Genomic DNA, 22,687 nt, shown 5'->3' with positions numbered 1-22,687 from the left:
TAGTTTAATTGATTTGGGTTGTAATGTAATTATTACCTGCTATTAAGTGCCAACATTCAGTTCAGTTTGTTTTGTATACTATAGGAATAGCCATTGTTATGATAATTGCATTGCAAGATATACAGAACATTATCTAAGAAACCATTTATAAAAAGCATGCTAACATGCTGTGAGAGTGTCACTTTACAATTATTAGTAGGAATCTGAAAGACGAGTGGTAAACCCAGGCCTTAGAAACGGCAGGAGTTTGAGGGGAGATGGACATCTCTGTCTCGATTTGCATGCTACAATACAAAGTGTGAGACCAAAGGGTAGTATCCCATAAATTAGGAGCATCCCTCAGGAGAATCTCAGATTTTGTAGAGTTCAGTTTATAGAGTTTAGCATTCATCCACCAGGGAACTGGCACTTGTACAAAGGGGAAGGTTGCGAGACAGACATTCTCCATACACCCGGTTATTCAATAAAAGCTGTGTCTAATCTGCATACATTTACTGCAATCCATGCAATAGATGAGTTAGTGGGATTTTGACTCGGAACCACTTCAGATCGTCCTGACTGGTAAGAAGCAATCTGCTCCAGCGCAGTACCCCATAGGTAGGGCTAGGTTAGCGGTAATCTGCTGAAAGTGTTAATGGTACTAGGGTACTTTCATGAGCTTTAGGCTGCAGATTTTAAAATACTCAGGACTAAGGTTCCAACAACGTCGTTATCCAAACCAGGACAAATGTCCGCTTAGAGGGGGGAACTCAAGAAAAGAATTCCACAAACTCCGGTTGCTGGGCTGTTATTGCTGTGTCCAGCATTTTAGCAGAGAGAGAGGGAGGAGTGAAATTCATTACTAATTTACTTGCGCTTCAGGACTAAAGGATGTTTTTTTTAATAAGTGCTGGATGATAGCCAATTTAAATGGTTCAGAGATTAAAATAGAGTCACTAGAGCAAATAATAATATGCAATAAATTAGATCCAATCACCTCTCTCACCAAAAGAAGCACTTTATTAAGGCTGGTATCCAGAAGACACCCTGAGTGCTTACTGCTGGGTAAAAGCATAGAAAACTCTTTGGCAGATAGAGGAGAAAGGAAGCCAACAATGGGAATGCCTTCAGATATTAAGGCACTCACCAGATGTTTGTTGGTAGATTGTGCTGTAGTATTATCCATGAAGCCATTAACATTTTAAGAAAACTGTCTGAAAGTGACTCTACCAGTTCTTGCAATGTGTCTCTGTTTATACATTGTACATGATGAAACTAAAAGAGCTATGATTTTAAATAGTTTGTGTGGAGAATTGTGTACATTGGTGAGTTTCAAAAATAAATATTTTCTTAGAAGCGTTAACAATATGATATTTACAAGATCACTCCGTAATAAGATTTTTGCGCGATATAACCTAAATACTATTTGGCGGAATGATTGCATCTAAAACTGAATTTCAGGTAGTATTTAAACAAGTGAAAGAATGATTTGAGTTTTGTTCTACTGGACAGTCCCCAGCAGCAGTGATTAGAATTTGACTACTAAGTCAGTAGCATCTATGTTGTTCCAAGAAGGGGTATGTACAACTCTGAACCTGGGAGACCTTTCTTTGGAAGTATCAAGAGAGGCCAATGATCTTAAATGGAAGCAAACCTGTCCAGACCAGGGCAAAAGCAAGGATGAATCTGCTGTTGCACTTGGGAGAGAACTAAAACCGATCTAAAATATGGCCAGTTACATGAAAAGCAGAGCTATTATCTAAGTTGAATGGCAATTTTTTCTGGTGATTACCTCTGCCCAGAGGTTCAAAGTTTCCAGTATGAAATGTTCTGTGAATAATGAGGATAAATGTTTCTTATGTTTTCTCATGAGTGCATTCAAAGGCTTTCATGGAAACATACTTTTTATTGTCTATCTCCTGTACAATGTTCAGCAGAAATATGCATAATATGACATTTCCTTTGATCATTTAACCCCATTTATAATAAGCTCAGCAACATGTTTACATAACATTGTTTAACTGTTTCCATTTATATCAACATCAGGAGTACCCACTGCCCATCTGTTACCGTCGTAGTTTTCATTCCTCCCTACCCCTATCCTTACCACTGAACGCTTGCACAACAAACATATAAACCTTCGACCATTAGTGAAGATCTCTCACCAACCTACATACTTATATTATCCAGTATCTAATGGGTGTAAAATGGGGTGGGAGATGGTGCAAATGAGTTGATGCTTCCTGAATATCATAATGGGTGCTGTTTAGGGGGCCACTCCAACCTGAACAACCCATTCCAGTCACTGGTCACCACCACCTAGTCAGCCATATTTGTAATCCAAGGAGGAGTACCTTCAGCTCAGTTGTTAGCATCCTCCATGCTGTTGCAAATTCCAATGTCCGCCTATTTCTTTTCGCCTCTCACAGCAGTAATATCCTTTCATAACTGGCCCATGTAACTAATTGAGTTTTCCAAATTTCTTACCTTGAACCAACTATTGACTTTTAGTTTAGCATTATCTGCCTTTTAGCTAACTCCAAGGCCGTGTGTATAAATTTAGTCACAAGTTTACGTTTTTTAGGGCAAGGGTATATGCCTAGTATGCATGCCTCCGGAGTAGTCGTTATGTGCCAATCTCAGGTCTCGTTAATAAAGCCGATGACATCAATTCAATATACAACAATGCTGGGACAAGCCCAGATTATATGATGTAGGTCCACCCCAACACTCCACATCTAGGGTATTTAGCATGGGCACTCAGGAAATATTTATTAATTCTACACGCATTGAGATTAAGTACTGTGAAATTGACTCAGTTTAGATCATGCATTGTAGGAGATTTTGGGGTCATTTTCCCACACTCTCACCCAGTCTGCTTTCCAATTGGTCTGTGTAGATCATGTGCCTATTTATCCCTGAGAGTGTCCAAGAGGGTATTGATTTGAGTTCTCAGCTCCTGGTATAACAGTGTTCTAACTTTATAAGTGCCCGAGGTAGAATAGATTGTATGGAATCCCAGGTGCACATGAGGTTCACTCATTCCAGCCTTCCATACGTCTCTGAATGCTACCACTACAGAGCTGTATAGTAGAAACTGCTGTGCAGATAGCCCAGAGTCATTCAGTAATTCTTTATTTCGCAAGAGCCCTCTATCTCTAAATAGGTCTTCAATTTTCTCAGTCCAACCATGCACGTATTCCCTTCCATAATCCCTTGTGCTGTAATCTATTTGGGCAGTTCAATGGTGTGTTTAGTGAGTAGGGACTCAAGTTTGTGTTTTGTGCAGGTTCCAGACCCAATTATGTTTAATTACCCTTAAAGGTCCTTGTAAGTTTTTCCTATTGTGACCAAACAAGGAGTTGTGTTAACAACTGCAGTGGTGGGCCACGGCAGTAGGTGTCCTTGGCCACACTTGTCTGTGCCACCACCCATCTCGTCAGCCACTTTAACTGTGCTGCTATATAATAAGTCTCAAAATTAGCGGCTGCAAGACATTACCCCCCCCCCCCCACCCCCCCCCTCTTTTGTTGGGAGCTACAACTTAGACAATGCTACCCTATGCCTACCCAAACCCAATATTAGTTATGTGAGCACATAGTCTGTCGCAAAACCACATCCTGGGCACTGGTAACAGAACAAAGTGATACAAAAGCCTGCATAACACAACCATCTGGGGAGTTGCCACCCTCCAAGCCAATCTGCTTCACTCCAAGTCAGTTGTTTATTTGCTGTGGACCCCAAGGCTTCATAGTGACCTGCCACAGTATTATGTCGTTGCATGTCCTCGCCTTCAGTTAGTGATGGTGGAAGGCTAGTTACGTTAAGAAAGAAATGTTGACTCTTTATTGGGTAACTGCTTCTGCCTTTCTGTCTCATCCAGGCCCGAGGTGGCCGAAAGTTCCGCTTTTCACATATGTTCTGTGCTGGTGAGTAGGGTGATTCTGAAGGTAAGCTTTGCCAGACAGGGATCTGTTCCCTTCCGCATTTTGGGGGAAATACACAGCAAGGGTCTCCAGCCCATACATCCATCATGAGCACAGCACTTCACCTGATCCTTCTCTCACATAGCACCCACGAGAAACTCCACACAGATGATGAGCCAAAGATGAGAAACTTTGTCTTGGAGGAGCTAAGGTGGAGAAATGTAGTTTTGATCTAGCGTACAGTTGCAGAAAACCAAACTAAAAGAAAAATCTACAGTCCGAAAAACAAAATTGCTAAATTAAGGAATATTGGTGTTCATAATATCTACAATGCAACGGTGAATGTTTGTTTGTGTGTGTGTGTGTGTTAGTTAGTTATCCCCCTGGAACTGAACTTGACTTAACATGCCATAGGTGACCTCTAGGGCAGGCCCAGCTATCCATCTCTAGCCCTAACAATGATGTGTATACTCATAACACGGTCTCCCTAGTTTTCAGGTTATATCTCTTTCTCTGCACAACAAGAACCATCTAGTTCCTGTTACATCGTTTACTCACGAGGCGATCATTAGATGTATGCAATCGAACAGGCTCAAGATGACGGGAAAGCAGAATTGGCACAGCTAATGCCTCAGTTGTGTTTCCATGTTATGGAAGCTTGCAGTACTGCTGTTTTTGTGTCATTCATGCGTGTGTGTGCATGTCTGGATAGCCTGCACTGTTGCTGCCTTTCCTCTAACTTTATTTTATGTGAAGGAAGCTTGTACTGCTTAAATGCAAACTATGCCTTATTTATTTGAAGGGCGTTTGCACAGCTGCTGCTTCCCTAATTCTTCTAGCACACAGGGCGAGAGAGAGAAATACGCAAATCATGTCTTTCTACATACATCAGAGGTACCTGGGTTCCTAGCTGGAGGTCCACTTATTTTGTCTCCGGATATATATTTATTTGTCAATTGGCACCAGATACTCTAAGCTCGAAATTACTCTTGGATCTACAGCGTTGGATTTACCACCTCAATACCTGCTAAAAGGCCTTAAACAATGCCCTAGTATGGACCCAATTGCAGCACTAAAGCTGAGGCAGAGACGCCTACAATCATAGTGTTCCCTGATAGTGCTAACACAACCAGTTTATGATACTGCATAAATATGTCATCCAGTTTGTTTTGTATAATGATAGGGACACCATGAACCTCAATGTACTCTAATCAGTAGAACCGAGCTGGTTCCTTTTTAGAAACACCTGTTTCTTATGGTTGAACAGATCTAGCCAATAATGCAGAGTTGACAAGTAAAGGGATTTGATCCAGCGTAAAGCCCCATCCGTGTTTCCCAACATTAAGCTACACACCACTGGTAAAAGACAAATTAAGTGTACAGACCTAAAGGCAACTACATTATTCATCAGCAAGATGGGCAAAACCCTGGCATCATGCATTACCCATGACGTAACAAGTTGATCAGAGGCTGGTTTGCGAATGGATGGGCTTTGAGGATGGACGCACTACCATAAATTCAGGTTAAAGCTCGGCCAATTCTCTTCCTCTGCGGTGGAGAATGGTGCAATAGAAGGTCGGCGGAGGCACTCATCCCTTGAAGTCATATTAGGGTTCGCTACTGCGACCCCTGGCTTTCCCTTTGCGACCCTTGGTGCTATCCTTGCAACCTCTGACAGTAGAGGTAGGTAAAATGAAAGCAAAGGCAAACTGCAAGTATAGCACTGTCTTCTACAGGCTTGTAAAACTGGAATTTAAGTTTGAGTGCCAAGGAACACCTAAACTCTGTGGCGACTTTTGGGCACAGTGTAACAGTGGTGCCTCCTCTCCCTCTCAGTAAGAAGGTGAACTTTCTACTGTCTAGGAGCCAATAATATGCCTGGGGTAAAAATAAATAAATGCTCTACATGGAAGTGAAAAGCAAACAGTGATGGGTGCTACAGAAAGGCAGGAGAGAATACCTTTAAAATAACAGTCCTCTCTCCTGCCTGAGTTCTTAATATTTCTCACTCACTTATTAATGATTAGTACAGATGAATGCTTATCTTTTTTTTCCATTCCCATGTTTCTGTTTTTCCAAGAATGTGTTTCAGCAGTAGTCCTGTCCGAAGTTGGTCTCTGCTGCACTGAATTTGATGTATCTAAAACTCGGGTAATACATACTAACCTATCAGTCTAAATTAAACTTAGAACCTAAGTAAGTCATTCAAAAATCTAGGCAGATTGGGCAAATTGAATTTATCTGTTGAACTTAAAAATGCACAATTGTCAACTGCTAATAAATTATTTTGGCGAGACCCTGGTGTCCTTCCCCTCACCAAGTTTATGTAAAGTTATTATTAAATGTTAGTCTAGTTTACCCAATGAAACTGTTTGTGTGCCTCATATTAACATCTGTAAAATGAATCACTATGTTCGAGGCATATGAGCTGCAGATTACACACTTTTGCATAGATCGCCATCTGGTGTTGGGCCCGGATGTTTGCAGTTTGTTTTTCCTCTTGGAAAGTCTTTGAAAGTCACGAGGTCGGTGACTCCTCCTTTGGATCGTATTGCGGATGGGCTTTGGCTCCATCCTCAGATTGTTTTTTTCCGCCATCGGGCTCGGATGTAATCTTCGCACGCCGGTTCCGAACAGTTTCCAGTTCGACGATCGAAGCGGAATCCTCACCCCAAATCGCGGTATTGTTTCGATCGCAATCTCCTCAATCAACGCACCTTCTCATCGGCAAACCTTCGGTTCCAGTCGTCGACGGCGGCCTTCGGGCCTACCCAAGCTCTGGTCCCGGCTGATGGAAAGAACTCCATTCAAGAAGTGCTTTCGATGTGGGTCCAAATTCCCCCACACCGATCTTCATGAGGTATGCAACCTCTGCCTCTCCCCTGAACACGAGGCTCGAGACTGTCCGGCCTGTAAGTCTTTCCGATCGAAAAAGACTATTCGGGACCGAAGAGCCAGAAGAAACATGGCACACTCCTCGACCTCCGTTCCAGTCGATATCTTCGGAGACGACATCGAAGACCTGGGACAGCAGCGCACCGAAGAGGACCTAGTCAGTGCTTCCGAGGCCGACGAGTCAGATGTGGAAGACATCACTCCGGCGCAGAGGGTTGTGAGTACTATACCCCCCCCCCCCCCCTCCACACCCGCGCCAACACCCAAAAAGGGCCTAAGCAAGACCAGAGACACTGCTTCACACACCCCACCTTCGGGCCCGGTGAAGAAGCCAAGTAAGCCTTCCGGCAGCTCCAGGCTCGAGCCAGCCTAGCAGCGGTGCCGAGAAACACACTTCGGCACCGAAAAAGAAACGGGCCTCTACCTCGACACCGAGCTCCGCACCGAAGCCCTCGGGGTCAAAACCCAGCTTTTCCGTAACGACGCCATCTTCGGTACCGACCAAACCCCATAAGGCCCTCTGCACCGACACTTCCAAGCACAAGCCCATCTCGGCGCCGACCAAGAAATCGGCGGTTCCCAAGCCCGGTGCTAAGCAAACTGGCACGGAAAAGACATCGGCCTGACGCCTTCGGCGCCGACGGACCAAACACTTTCACAGGAACTATTTACACCGGATCCCTTGCAAAAAACTCTCACCAAGGATCCAAAAACTGGACATCTGGCACTCTCTTCCAAAAAGAGACATTTGGATAAACCGGCTCCGCCTCCACCTCCAAAGAGGAAGGACTCTGCTACCTCTCCTTTCAGAATACCTCCTCCACCTCCGCCCCCTCCGCCTTCTCCACCCCCACCTCATCGCTCTCCGACCCCGTCTCCAGACGATGATGATCAGGGGGACCCATATCAGGATATAGGGGATGTTCCCCAAGACCCCACCCCTACAGGATCCCCAGACCCATGGGACAACTACAATAACCCAGATATCCCCGACGTCCCACAAGATGACCTCTACCCTTCCAGGCCATCTCCACCGGAAGACTCATTAGGGTTCCACCATCTACTTCAAAGGGCGGCACACTATCACGGGGTAGACTTGCACACTGACCCAGTGGAGGAGGATTTCCTCCTCGACACATTTGATACCACACATAGGTCTACCTCCATATTACCTATGCTTAAGGGGGTGGTAAAGCATGCGCCAGAGGTTTTTAAAGACCCAGTTAGGGCCAGGGTCATTAACCTACGCATAGACAAAAAATACAAAGCTGCCCCCACAGATCCCTCCTATATCAAAGGGCCAGCGCCACTAGATTCCCTAGTGGTTTCCACTGCACGAAAAAGAACAAATTCCCAGGTGTCAGACGAAGCACCACCTCCTGACAAAGAGTCAAAGCTACTGGACGCACCAGGAAAGCGCACTGCGTCACAGGCAGCCAATATATGGCGTATCGCCAACACCCAAGCGCTATTGGGCAGATATGATAGGGCACATTATGATGAATTAGAAAACATAATGCACCACCTCCCTGAAAGATATAAAACTAGGGCCAATGAATTAATTCAAGAGGGTAAGACAATCACTAACACCTCTATACGCTGTGCCTTAGATGCAGCAGACACAGCCTCCAGGGCCATTAATACTAGCGTCCTCCTCCGTCGCCATGCTTGGCTAAGAATATCAGGATTTAAACCAGAGGTACAAGCCTCCATCCTTAATCATCCCTTTGACCAGGAACACCTATTCGGCCCAAAGGTAGATGAGGCCCTCGAAAAAATGAAGAAGGACACGGATTTTGCGAAGTCCATGGGAGCCCTACAGTCACACCCTTCTAGGCGCTCTTTTCGCCGCTCTTCCTTTCGGAGTACACATAGAGGCTACTCCTCAGATAACGCGTCCACTTCCTACAAATCCCCCACTCAGTCCACCTTCACAAGGGGTTATCAAAGAGGCGGCTATAGAAGCAACAATAATAAAGGCAGAGGCAAAACAAATACCACCCGCCCTGCCATACCGCCTACCCAATGACTTCCCCCCGCTCCCTCCAGACCATCCCACTCTGGTCGGGGGCAGACTTCAACATTTCCTTCATGTCTGGGAGACCATCACCTCAGACAAATGGGTGACCCAAATTATTCGGTCAGGATACTGCCTGGAATTAACATCTACCCCCCCAAACATTCCACCCAGGCAACGCCCAATGTCACAAGAACATTCCACATAACTAAAGCAGGAGGTAATCTCCCTCCTATAAAAACAGGCAATAGAACACGTTCCCGTCAATCAACAAAATTTAGGGGTCTACTCCCTATATTTTCTAATACCAAAAAAGGACAAGACTCTACGACCTATTCTAGATCTCCGGCCCCTATACACACACATACACTCAGACCATTTTCACATGGTAACGCTTCAGCAGGTACTTCTGCTCCTCTCCCAGAACGACTTTCTCACCACACTGGACTTGAAAGACGCATACTTCCACATTCCAGTACACCATGCTCACAGAAAGTACCTCAGATTTGTAGTGGACGGACAACACTACCAGTTCAAGTTGCTCCCATTCGTAGTCACAACAGCACCACGGGTATTCACCAAGTGCCTAGCGGTAGTGGCGGCACACCTCAGAAGACAGCACATTCACGTCTTCCCATACTTGGACGACTGGCTGATAAAAGCCACTTCATACAACCAATGTGTACACCACACCGCCACCACAATCCAACTACTTCACCAACTAGGCTGCACGGTGAACCACCAAAAGTCCCAGCTAACACCATCCCACATAAAACAATACCTCGGTGCCACCATAGACACCTCAAAAGCAATAGCCTACCCCAATCCGGCCAGGATTGCAAGCATTCAGGCTTTGCAACAAAAATTCGTACTTCAACCCTCCCTTCCAGCAAGAGTGTTTATGCAACTGATAGGGATGATGGCCTCTTGCATTTTCATAGTGCCTCACGCAAGACTCCAGATGCGTCCACTCCAAGAGTGCTTAGCGCACCAATGGAACCAGACCCAGGGGCAACTGACAGATCTGGTGTTGGTAGACGGTCGCACCCATCGCTCTCTGCAGTGGTGGAACACCACAAACCTTTCCAAAGGTCGACCGTTCCTGGACCCGGTTCCCCAAATAATACTAACAACGGACGCATCGCTCTCCGGCTGGGGAGCTCACCTATTACACCTCACAGTGCAGGGCACATGGACGCCTCAACAAAAGTTACTCCATATCAACCATCTGGAGTTACTAGCAATCTTTCTAGCCCTAAAATCCTTTCAACCACGGATTTCAGGCAAGGCAGTCCTCATTCGCACAGACAACATGACGGCCATGTGTTATATTCAAAAACAAGGCGGCACACACTCTCCACAGCTCTCTCAATTAGCACAGAGCATATGGAGATGGGAAATTCCACACAAAATCTTTCTCCTAGCTCAACATGTCCCAGGAGTCCAAAACACCGTGGCAGATCTGCTCAGCAGACAGACACAACAGATCCACGAGTGGGAACTTCACCCGCAGGGTCTTCATCCGTTCTTTCAAATGTGGGGGCATCCACAGATAGACCTCTTCGCCACCCACGAAAACACAAAATGCCCAAGCTTCGCCGCCAGATACCCACACCCATTGTCCAAAGGAAATGCGATATGGATCAACTGGTCAGGCAAATTTGCATACGCTTTTCCACCTCTCCCACTCATTCCATTAGTGGTGCGAAAGCTACAACAGCATTCCCTCACACTGATCCTAGTAGCTCCAACGTGGGGCAGACAACCGTGGTACACCACGCTGCTGGAACTGTCGGTAGTACCACACCAAAAGCTACACCTCTCACCATGCCTCCTAACCCAGAACCATGGAGAGATCAGGCACCCGGCTCCAGCTCAGCTCAACCTTGCGATCTGGCTCCTGAAATCCTAGAATTCGGATACCTAAACCTTCCCCCTGACTGTATGAACGTCATCAAAGAAGCTAGACGCCCTACCACTAGAGCCTGCTACGCTGCCAAGTGGAAAAGATTTGTTATTTATTGCCATAACAACACAATCAATCCTCTAGACGTGTCTATACAACACATCATATGCTACTTACTCCACCTACAAAGGTTCAATCTAGCCTATACCTCCATTCGGCTACACCTCGCAGCAATTGCAGCTTACCTACAAAACATGCAGTACCTATCACTTTTCAGAGTACCTGCCATTAAAGCCTTCATGGAAGGCCTCAAAAGAATAATTCCCCCCAGAGTACTACCCTCACCTGTGTGGAACTTAAATATCGTTCTCACAAGGCTGATGGGGCCTCCCTTCGAACCTTTGCATAAATGCGAACTGCAATTCCTCACATGGAAAACAGCTTTCCTTGTAGCCATCACTTCCCTTAGAAGGGTCAGTGAGATACAAGCACTTACCATACAAGAACCTTTTCTTCAAATGCACCAGAACAAGGTTGTTCTCCGTACCAACCCAAAATTCCTACCTAAAGTCATTTCCCCTTTTCACCTAAACCAATCTGTCGAATTACCAGTATTTTTCTCGCAACCTCAGACTGTTGCAGAAAGGGCTCTGCACACGCTAGATGTCAAACGAGCCTTACTTTACTATATCCAATGAACACAACCTTTCAGAAAGACCAAACAACTGTTTGTCTCTTTCTCCCCACCACACAACGGCAACCCCATCTCAAAATCAGGGATAGCTAGGTGGATTGTAAAATGCATCCAGATTTGCTACCACAAAGCAAAACGAACGCTATCCGTTCCCCCTAAAGCCCATTCTACACGAAAGATAGGGGCTTCCATGGCTTTTCTAGGGAAAATCCCATTAGATGATATCTGCAAAGCAGCTACATGGTCAACACCGCACACTTTCACTAAACACTATTGTGTAGATGTGCAAGCCAAGCAACAAGCTAGTGTGGGCCAGGCTGTACTAAAAACATTATTTCAAACCACTGCAACAGATACCGGTGGTCGCCGCTAAGGTTGGGAACTGCTATATAGTCTATGCAAAAGTGTGTAATCTGCAGCTCATATGCCTCGAACGGAATATGCTACTTACCAGTATGCATCTGTTCTTGGCATGTAGAGCTGCAGATCTACACACGCCCACCCGCCTCCCCGAATACCTGTATCTGTTCCAGTCTATCTTATTTAGATACAACGCACATGGGTTTCTTCACTGTTGTTACTACGCTCCATCTTTCCCTGCTGGCGAAAAACAATCTGAGGATGGAGCCAAAGCCCATGCGCAATACGATCCAAAGGAGGAGTCACTGACCTCGTGACTTCCAAAGACTTTCCAAGAGGAAAAACAAACTGCAAACATCCGGGCCCAACACCAGATGGCGATCTATGCAAAAGTGTGTAGATCTGCAGCTCTACATGCCAAGAACAGATGCATACTGGTAAGTAGCATATTCCTTTTCACAAGTTCTTCTGTAAAACTGCCATACAATGTTGTAATTACATTATATTTAGCTTAGCCAATGATTCTGGCCAAATGTGCTTTTAAATTCACCATTTGTCACACATATGTCCAATTATTCCTCAAGGAAAAATACACATACCCGGCATAGATATGCATGGTGTACCTGAAAATGTCACTATATTGCACAGTGTTCCCTAGAGTTTCTGGCGACAGCTAGACCTCTAGATACTACATTCATGCTGCTATCATTACTCTGGGCAATATCCCCCAAAATCTATACTTCTGGCTATGAGCCTGATATAAGTAATCCCTTTTTGTACATATGTGAGGGAGAGCACGAGAGAGAGAAATATGCATCCGGCAACGAGTGCAGGTCGCATATTTGGTTATTTGTACGTAATGTGTTAGTGTAGTATATGTGCCTATATGTTTGTGTCTGACATGCCTATAGGTTTCACATATGAATGGTAGCATGCATCCAAATTGTAATGAAATGTAAGCATTCTATGCTGCTCAAGGCAAAGAGTTAATGCGTGCAACCCTGGAATACGCTCCGTCTGTGCGCGTGCGAAGTTCATATTGGAGCCTCGTCAGGTCCCACAACCCATGAAGCACAGCAAAAGTGTTCAAAGAATCCAATAAAGTCAACCAATATATTCTCTTTTCTTTCAAAGTTTATTACGATAGTGATCCTGAATTTAGCCGACTTGTTTGCATCTCCAGTCTTTAACATGGTTGAACAAGTGCCATGACATGGCTTTACTCTTCAACACAAAATGCCAATGCATTTCGGGCTAATTTGCCCTTCTTCAGGGGTAACTAGGGTAAAAATAGGTTTAACATGTATGGCTGTACAATATGTTAGATACAGTCCAGGATGTATTCTTGCCATTCTGGTACACATCCTGTTTCTTCTGTTAGGAATCTATGATTACAATTGACAGAATGAAAAGAAAAAAACTTTCAATAAATGAACTATTTATAAATGTAGAGAGAGAGAGAGAGAGAGAGGAAAAAGTGTCTGACGTCCCTTCTATTGGTGTGTGGGTCTGTATGAAAGCAGTGTCTCATATTGACAATGAGTGGGTTAGGAACATGTTTATGACTGTGTTGAGAATGCGTGCATATTATGTCTGTCTGTCTTGTGTGCCTCTTTTTGTACTAGGAATGTTTGCTGTTGTGAGTGCGTAACATATCTGTGCTTGTTTGCAAAATGTGCACTTCTGCGAGTCTTCGAAAGGTATACCTACACCTGTGGGTATAGTAGTTTGACTAAGGTCTATTCATCTGACTGTGTGTTTTAGGAATGTGTGCCTGTGTTAGGAATCTGCTTTGTTGTGTTACATGTGTTGTGACAAGAATGTGTGCCTGATTGTGTGTGTAAAAAATAGTGGCTGTAACCTTGTTTGGAACATGTGAGAGGTGACAGAGTGCGCAAAGTGAGTGGAGTCTAGAGGTATAAAGAGGTGGGGGATGGACATGTAAGTGCAAAAGTAATCAGTTCATGCAGATGAGAGGTGAATTGGTGCAAATAGGTTTGTGCCCATATATGAAAGGTCAACACATATGCACGTAGCTGAGATGGGGCTAGCTGCACGATAAAAAGTGGTGCGTATTGTTGAGAGGCTAGGTCATTATCACATATTGTAGGTTTTTGACTTCATTGAAGGCAACTCCAGTAATGCCATCAGGGTCAAAGATTACGTGGAATCACTTTCTGTGATGTCACCAAGGTCAACTGTCGTATGAAGTCACTTCCTGTGGTGTCATCTGGTCAAATAGGCCCAGAAAAAACTATGTAACTATGACAGGGTGAATGGTGGTATACTTCCACATGTATTAAAGCAATGTATGTATTCAAACAGAAACCAATAGATTATCAAATTCTGGCTGGCCGAAGGGGACTTACAAAGACCACAATATTGGATGCCTGAATTAATGCTTGACACAATATATAACCGGACATAAAGACTTTGAAATATATTGAGCACCATGATGTGTATATGTCATTCATAGGTTAGAGGATGTGGCACTACGGCCAGAGCTGCCTGCCTTGGAACGTGGGATCCAGATTCAGGTTTTGACATTGGCACAACATCCTGTGATTCTGGGCAAATCACTTAATCTCCCTTTGCCTTAAAAAATTTAAAAATAAAAGAGTAATGCAATAATGCATCAGTAAATGTAAAGAGCTTCGGGTCGAGTTCACGCTATAAAAAAATGCAAATAAATGCCACTGTGTTAAGTTTTGTTTATTGTAGCTTGACATACTTTATTATTGGGCAAAATACTCTACGATATAGGTTTGTCTGGCAAAGTTTTATGTCATGTTTTTTTACATGACCAAGACGGTATGTATGCATCTGATATCGGATGATTAAAAAAGTGTTTGACACACTGTACTTCTGGATTAAAAAACTTTGCAAGTAAAGATGTGATACAAAGAGTGTTTGTTTGGATAACTCAAGGCGTCTCATCTTTTGAAACAACTTTAAACGCTATACTAACAAAATAAACTTAAAACTAAGGAATTCCCCAATGTGTTTGCTTTGCATGCTTGTGTGTCAAATTGTATGTTAATGCATGTTTTGAACATGACTAACATAGTGTGCGTCAAAGTATGAGCAAACTACTAGTTTATTAAAACCTAATGACGAGAATAACCCTGAATGGCACACCTCTACAAGTGGCTGGCCATGGGGAGGTGTGCATCAGAGTATGAGCAAATTTCTTCTCTAATGAAATCTAACAACACTAACATGGACTAATTATCTACCTCTACAAGTGTATGACTACAGGGAGGTGCCCCCTCTCCCAGCTAATGAAGTGAGATAAATCCCAAGTGATGGTAAGTTAGGGAATTTAAAGCAAGATCAACACAGACTTATCACATCTGCTAATTTTAGAAATGTGCAGTGGACACATTACACAGTAGGGTATTTCACCTACTATGGTTTTGTAGTGATCGCGTTAGGGTGCATTTGTTGAAGGTTTCAACAAAAATCTTAATATTTTATATCATAGGTAATCCATTTTTCCAACAAAAACTGGTATGAGAGCCTTATTCCTCTACTACATTGCTAGAGATTCTTTCCAGTTAAGGTAGGGATCGCATGATCTGTGGAGGAAGGCTGATTGCCCATATAAGTAAATAGACCCGGCAAAAACATGGAGGCAATTAATTTTGGATGTATGAAACATTGTTTTCCAAAAACATGCCAAGCACGCACAGGTTGTGTACTATCTCACTTTCATATAGCCTGGAGAGCATGAGCGATGTTGCTTTCCTTTTTCTTTCCTTTCTTTGCTTTTCTTAACCTTGTGTCTTACTGGTATGCGGGATTTAGCTTGAAAACCCCTTCTTAAAAACAAGATGATATAGATGCTGTTTTGTATATGTATTCTTTTCTGATCTAGAATGAGAAATTGTTATATTATTTACAGTGTTCCCCTAACGAAGGGTTTCCCGAAATGCATTGGGTCTTGTGACACTACGCGGGAACTGTGACACTGGATAATGCACAACATATGAAATAAATATGATGCTATTCAATTATTGAAAACTTCATGATTGTATATGTTTATTTTACTTAGTTTGAATGTCATTATTGCCGCAATGTCTTATGTTTAAAACAATGGAAATGCATGGAACTGGTTTACCACATTCTTAATGTTTATATTATGTGAAGAATGATTTAAATAGAACGCCATTTGGGCTTGTGAAAAATGCACCCTGTTCATTTGCGACAGTCTCTGTTTGCATTCTTTATTAGCTTCAGTTTTTAACCAACTCCAGGGTCCCCCAACAATAAAAGAGATATATTTTAATTATGGGTGGGTAAGTGTCTTATCTGTGTGTGGGGGTAGGTGGGTGTAGGGACGGTGATATATAATTGGTAATGTCCATGCTCAACTCTTTGTGCATGAGATGCATACACTGCTGATGCGGATACAGTACCTGTTCTTTGTTTGCAAGAGAAGCTTTTATTGATGAAGACAATATAGTGACTGCTCAATGTAAGTGAGCAAAGTTTGCACTCTTAATGCCCATGTAATACCTGTTCACTGTGGTTTATTTTTAAGCTTGAGAACACCTCTTCAGCATACAAAAGTCAATATGGTTGGCATTGTCAGTACTTGCTAAGTTTGAATGCATGAATAATATGTACAGTTGTATTAGACTACATACACATAAGTTAGTGCAATTACAGAATTTTCTAATGATATTGGTGGTTGTTTAGCACTTCCACCACCTAATGATGGATGCTTTGTCTTTCCTGAGATGCATTTTCACCTTGGGTTTATATATCACTTAGACTGCCTTATCTTCGTTGCTTTGCAGAGGTGGTCCCTGAAATTGTTCCTGAGCCATGGGAGGAAGCACAGTTGTCACCCATTGAGCTATCCATCACAACCCAGAATCAAAAGCTTGACCTCCTGGTAAGGAAGCACAGTAAATGGATGAGTTGAACTATTCTGTACCCATCCGTAGTACAAACCCCACTTTCAATGGTTGCTTTCAAGTTTCACTTCTGCAGTGTACTCAACAAGTTTCAGGCCTTCTCTCCTGCACCAGTCATATCCCATAGTCCTACATTAGTGCCCTTATTGCAAATGTGCTGGAAATCCTGATCAGGGCAAAACCGGGTTTCTGCCTAAACTGGAATTACAAGTTCTCAGACACATTTCGCATGTGAAAAGCAGACCGAATTTATTCAGGGAAAAGGCTGAGAACGAGTAGAAAACCTGCAGAAAATGGTTGTAAACGCTGATCTCAACAGTAGTTTCTCGTTTGAAGTATTGGCACTCAGAATACCATTAGAATTTCATACATCTGAAATAGTAAACCCTGCAGTATTTGCATTACCTTGTGTTTGGGAAAGGGTTGATTCCCAACTATTGAAACTACCTTAGTCGTAAGGAGGGCCTAAAAAGCTGGCACATACCAAGCCAACACACTACCCTAAGGATTGTAGTGCTATGAATTATATAACATTTTCACAGTTAGACAGCAAGAAGATCAGGACTTCCCCACGACCAAGCACCTTCTCTCACAGTCATTATATCCAAAACTTCCATAGGTACCATTTCTCCAGTATTGTATCTTTCATAGATTCACAAGCTTGAATCTTCCACGTCGTCATGGTGGGAGTCCCACTGTAACAGTACTAACACATAAGCATTAGTATTCACACTGGGAACAATAGACATTGCTAGCCAATTCACATTGTTTTAATGCATCCAAACTGCAACCAATCAAAGTAGAGACCCTGATGCACTCATCCCCAACAGAGCCACCGTACCTCAGATTTCTAACCGTACGTCATGTGTTAGGAAGTCTCCCTGATCTCTGCTCTGTCACAGTGTTATTCTTGTCAACTTTTGACCTCTCAACTATTCAAACTATTCCTTGACCTTCAAGCAGTATCTGAGGTACAGTCTTGGGGATTAGTTTCCAGTTTTCATCATGTCAGAGGGTTCTAAAAAAAAAAAAGACTGTTCAGGCCTTGTAAATCCTGTGGAAAGCCAATACGTTTTTTGTGAGTACCCGGACAAGCAATGTCTCTACTGCCTTTACCCTCACCATAAACCAAAGGAGTGCAAGCATTATCACGCTTTCTCTGCCGAATCCCTAAAAGACTGGGAGGCTAGGCTCCTTCTCTGACTCCAAAAGAAGGCTCAATCTGATTCTGAGGATGAGGAAAGGGTACACTCTTTCTCAATGAAGTGCACAATTAGGGCTCCTCCTCGTCTGATAAGGACTCCAAAAGGGCAAAATCCCATAGCAGGGGTATCAGTACTGAGAGGCCGGTCAGTAGGGATCCTGCTGAGCCTTTACCATTTCACAGAAAGGCCCTTTCTTCACTTTCCTCAGATCATGTAACACCTTAAAGAACCCTCTGTGAAGAAAATAGGTCCGTTAATGAAGATCATTCCATCGACGAAGAATCGACAATGAGGAAAGCGTCAGCGCACCCATCCCCATCTATTCCAATGATGACAGCGGCATCGCCTGCACAAATATTGACAGCAGCTCTGTCTGCGTCCTCCGCCCCATCTTATGTGCTCCCGTTGAATAAACTTATATCGGGGGCAAGACAACCCCGTCAACAGCTATAAAGTTTTTATATCAGATGATGGCACTTCACACATGCTCTCTACAAGGTGTCGCCTTCTGAAAATTCAAGAGTCAGGTGATGAGGGTCTATTTGGCCTAGCAAATAGCCCTATAATAACCTAAGGTAAAATGCCAGTACACTGATGAGGATGCTCATCAGGACACTTCTATATACCTAGAAGGTGAATTATTTATTCGGGACAGGTGTGAGCTCTCTGTTCAGGGTTATGACACTTTTCAGGAACCTTGCTCATACGATGACCTCGAGGAAGAACAGCATTATGGGAAAGGGGGCACAGTTACTGTCCCGATATCTCTGCTCATTGGTTTATGCCTTTGGTTGAATGATTATTATAAAACTTTTCCAAAAGCGAATGTCCCAGCACAGCATCGACCGGCCTGCTTTGTACCTCCAAAGATAGTACAATCTCTCCCATTACTGTACGGGATACTTTTGTGGATAGTGATGGGGGATCAGCAACTAGAGGAAGGTGGGATTCCTTCTGGGCCAGCAGATGATCATCTGGAATGGGATGATTATATGGCCTTCACCAACCCCGGCGGATTCACCTCCAGCGGATATTGGAGGTTTTTACAAGCTCCTCGAAAGAGCAATCAAGGTTTTTGACTAACCTCTCCCGGTCAAACAAACCGAGTCCTTCCTTTACGACTTTAAGGATTCGGCTCAACGCTCATTACAATCCATTCCCATAGTGGAGTATGTTTAGCTGGAGGGGTCGAAGCTCATGAAGACCACGGCTTTAGTTGCTGCTGTTGTCCCTAAGTTTGAACAAAAAGTCTAAAGTGCCAGACAACACTCTGACATGTCTAATCAGTCAGCTTCACCCTGACTCCATCATAAAGCAAGCAGCCCAACAGCGCTCTAGGAACCCTTCTACGCCTTGCTCTGCCCCTCCGGAGAAGGTAGTAAGAAGACTAGACAATATCTGGAAATGCTTCTCCACTATGGCGGCAACATCTAGAAGACCGTCCAATGCACTGGCCATATTGGGAAGGTATGACTGCCAGATTTGGTCTGATATGTCTGGAATATCTCCTAGAAGATAAAAAGAAGGAAGCAAAAGCAATTCTTATAGAGGGTGAGACGGCCTCTTCAGAAATTATTTCTGCTTTCATAGCTATCTCCTCTACAGCGTTCTGTCAGACGGCAGGGGCTGCTGTTCTACGACACCAAGGTTGGCTGAAGGCAATTTGTTCCGCCCAGAAGTACAGGCAAAGATTCTTGACATGCCATTTAATGGCAAAAATCTTTTCGGAAAGAATGTGAATGATGCGTTGCAGTCCATCAAATCAGACATGGATATTGCACGATCCCTGGGCAATTTACAGCAAAGATGCTTCCAGTCCTTTCGAGGAGGCAGAGAAAGAGGACAATTTATGTCCAGAGTACCTTACCAACAGAATAGGTACCAACCATATCCCCAACAAGAGTATTGCTCACAATACTCCTCACAACAGCAATACAGAACAGCAGCAGCGTCATCATACGCATGGCAACACTCAGAAAGACGTCCTCCGGCTAGAGGAAAATCGCAGGACACCTCTAGGCACAAGTGATGCTTCCCAGGCACCGGTCACCTCCGCCCCATCTCAACCTAAATTCGGAAATCCCCTTTTCAAATGTTACAGTCAATGGAAGAGCATCTCTTCCGACAAATGGGTGTTAGACGTAATGCGACACAGTCACAACCTGGAATTTTGTCCAAACTCACAGAACATCCCATCGTCATCTGCCTCTGCTGAAGCAGGAAATGTGTTTGCTCCTCTCCAAGGGTGCGATAGAGGAGGTTCCGTGGTTTCAACACAACGCAGGTTTCTACTCTTAACTTCTTCCTCATCAAAAAGAAATCAGGAAAATGGGGACAGCTGATGCACTTGAATCTCTTAAACAAATACATCAATAAACAAACATTCAGGATGCTATCCTTACAAGAGATCCTTCAATTTGTGAATACAGGGGATTCCATGACATCACTAGATCTACTATGTGCATACTTCCATATCCTCATACATGTAAAGTGTCGAATTTCTTCGGTTCGAGGTGGCAGGGTGACATTACCAATTCAAAGAGCTTCCTTATAGGGCTTCGCTCGGCTCCCAAGGTCTTCACAAAATGCATGGCCCTGGTGGCGGCCTTCTTGAGGAGAACCGGGCACCAGGTGTTTCCCATACCTGGTCAACTGGCTTATAAAGCTCAAAACCTGGCTATTCTAATGTTCCAGGTAGCTGTATTTCTCTCTTATTTATGATGACCTACTCTGAGCAGAATACTTGTCAAACTTCTGGCTCCAGAACTCATCCATAAAAATTCCAGGTCGACTTTGAGGTAAAACTAGGAGTTAACCCTTTTATACTGTTAATTCCCAAAAGAGTTCAAAACTCTCACCAGTCCTACACCATTCCCTCCATTACCATCCACACTTCCTACCACCACCACATACTTCTCCACCTGTGCCACAAGATACTGACTCAAAACTCAGACTGTCTACTATCCACAGGTCACCTCTGACAAGCCCTTTAGGATCCATGGAAAGATAATGTGGTAGACCCACAATACTACCCAGATTTAGAGCCATATCCTGCCAAGCCATGCTATCCATTCTAGATGATACTACTGTATATAATGCAGTCAAAGGGCTGCACAATACCACCACTTAAAACTACATACCATAGAAGACAAGTTCAACTTTCTGGTCTCAAATAGATCAGAGGTATGATCGTTACCACTGAGAGGAGATGGAGGAGCTGATAAACCACCTAACAGATGGCCATCAAAAGAGTGAATAGGAGATGGGTGCTGATAGCTAGACCATTGGCAATGCTAATATTAGATGCCCCCTTGACACTGCAGACACAACTTCTAGAGGTACCAGTTCAAGCATCCTCCTCCAGGAGCATGCCTGACTTAAGGTGTCAGGGTTTAGGCCAACAGCACCTATCAAACATCCCTTTAGAAGGCGGGTATTGTTCAGCCCTCAACCAGATGCTCAAGAAAATGAAAAAGGACACTGACATTGCCAAACCTATGGGCACACTACAATGCCCCAGTCCCAAATCTGCTTTTCGTAAGCATTAAACTAGTTGAAGTACCAAACAAGGAGTTTAGGCCAGACACCCCCGTATCAACACTACCAGCAGTCCTTTCAGGACCTCCCAGGACCATAAGACTTTCCATAGAGATAACTGTAAAGGGAATGAGTGTGGAAAAGGCAGAGGTGGCTCCGCAAGGCGCAGCTCTGCTACAAAGCTGTGACTCTTTTTCCTTCTTTCCCCATCCCCCAACCACATTACACATATCTGGGTGTGAGGACCGATGTGGTGGGGGAGGTGGTTCACCTAGTATACCAACACAGGGACTCACTGATGAGGTAAATAATCGAATTTTTATTGGCTCAACAAGCGTCCTTTGTTTACGTTCTGGATGAGGTCTGTTGCTCCAGGGGTCAGTGTCCGTTTTAAGGGCTCCTCTGTAAGGATCTTCTCTCCACTCCGGTTCTGTCGTAGGGACCGTCTCTTCCTCCTCCGTCCGTGACCCAGGGAAGAGATACAGAGGGATACAAATGTGAGTAGGGTTGTAGGGACCAAGGGCGCTTTGAGGGGGGAAAGGGTTGTGAGGGATCACCGGGACTACCACCAAATCTTGTGACTCTTGTAACTCAGGTGAGGTAAGGAGGTGAACGTAGGCAGAGAAGACTGGAGGGGGTGAGCGTGGTTGACCCACAGAAAAAGAATCCTCAATACTCAGGCTCCCCGTACTCCCGTGACCTCCCTCGTCCTATTCACTTCGTCCCTCCCCGTACTTGTGACAGACTCAAGATACGATCACGTACCTTTCCCAGCCACGCTCCTCCAGGAACGTGGCGGGGCGAGTAGCGTATCCGTTGGCCTCCTGGCTCCGTCTGCGCCGTCTCTCGGACTCCGCACTCTCCTTCAGTCGTCTCTCCTTCTCCACTGCTCACTCGTTCCTGCTCTGTCTACTTCGCTCGGCTCTCCTCACTTCCTCCGGCTTTCGCGCCCTTCTTCTCTTCCGGGTTCGTTTTACAAGGTCCCGGGCTCTCCGATTGGATGACGTGGTCTGACGTGCAGACAGTCGGCTCCTCCCCACGGGGTTCTCTAGTGGAGTTAAAGGGCCCGTACCAGTCCTGTGGCCAAGGCGTAAAGGAACAATCAGGCATCCCTTCGGGTTGTGTGTCAGAAGCCGTGCCCCCAGTGGTGCCCCCGTGACACTGGGGAAGAGAGAGGCACTTCATACCACAGTGGCAAAGCATCACCTTGGATTAAAGTGGATCAGTGGGTTCTCTTCGTTGTGAG

The 22,687-nt window shown here is 44.4% G+C and overlaps 1 protein-coding gene across 1 annotated transcript in view; it reads left to right on the top strand.

The window, feature by feature from the left end:
- Positions 1 to 22,687, top strand: part of AGK (acylglycerol kinase) — a 187,675-nt gene that overhangs the window by 147,540 nt on the left and 17,448 nt on the right. Inside the window, exon 12 of the mRNA XM_085652021.1 lies at positions 16,580 to 16,677. Within this exon, the coding sequence (XP_085508147.1) occupies positions 16,580 to 16,677 (98 nt within the window). The remainder of the gene's footprint in view (positions 1 to 16,579; positions 16,678 to 22,687) is intronic.

Source organism: Triturus cristatus, chromosome 4_1 (genome assembly GCF_964204655.1).
Source record: "Triturus cristatus chromosome 4_1, aTriCri1.1, whole genome shotgun sequence".
Lineage (NCBI taxonomy): Eukaryota > Metazoa > Chordata > Amphibia > Caudata > Salamandridae > Triturus > Triturus cristatus.
This window is presented reverse-complemented; position numbering and strand designations above follow the sequence as displayed.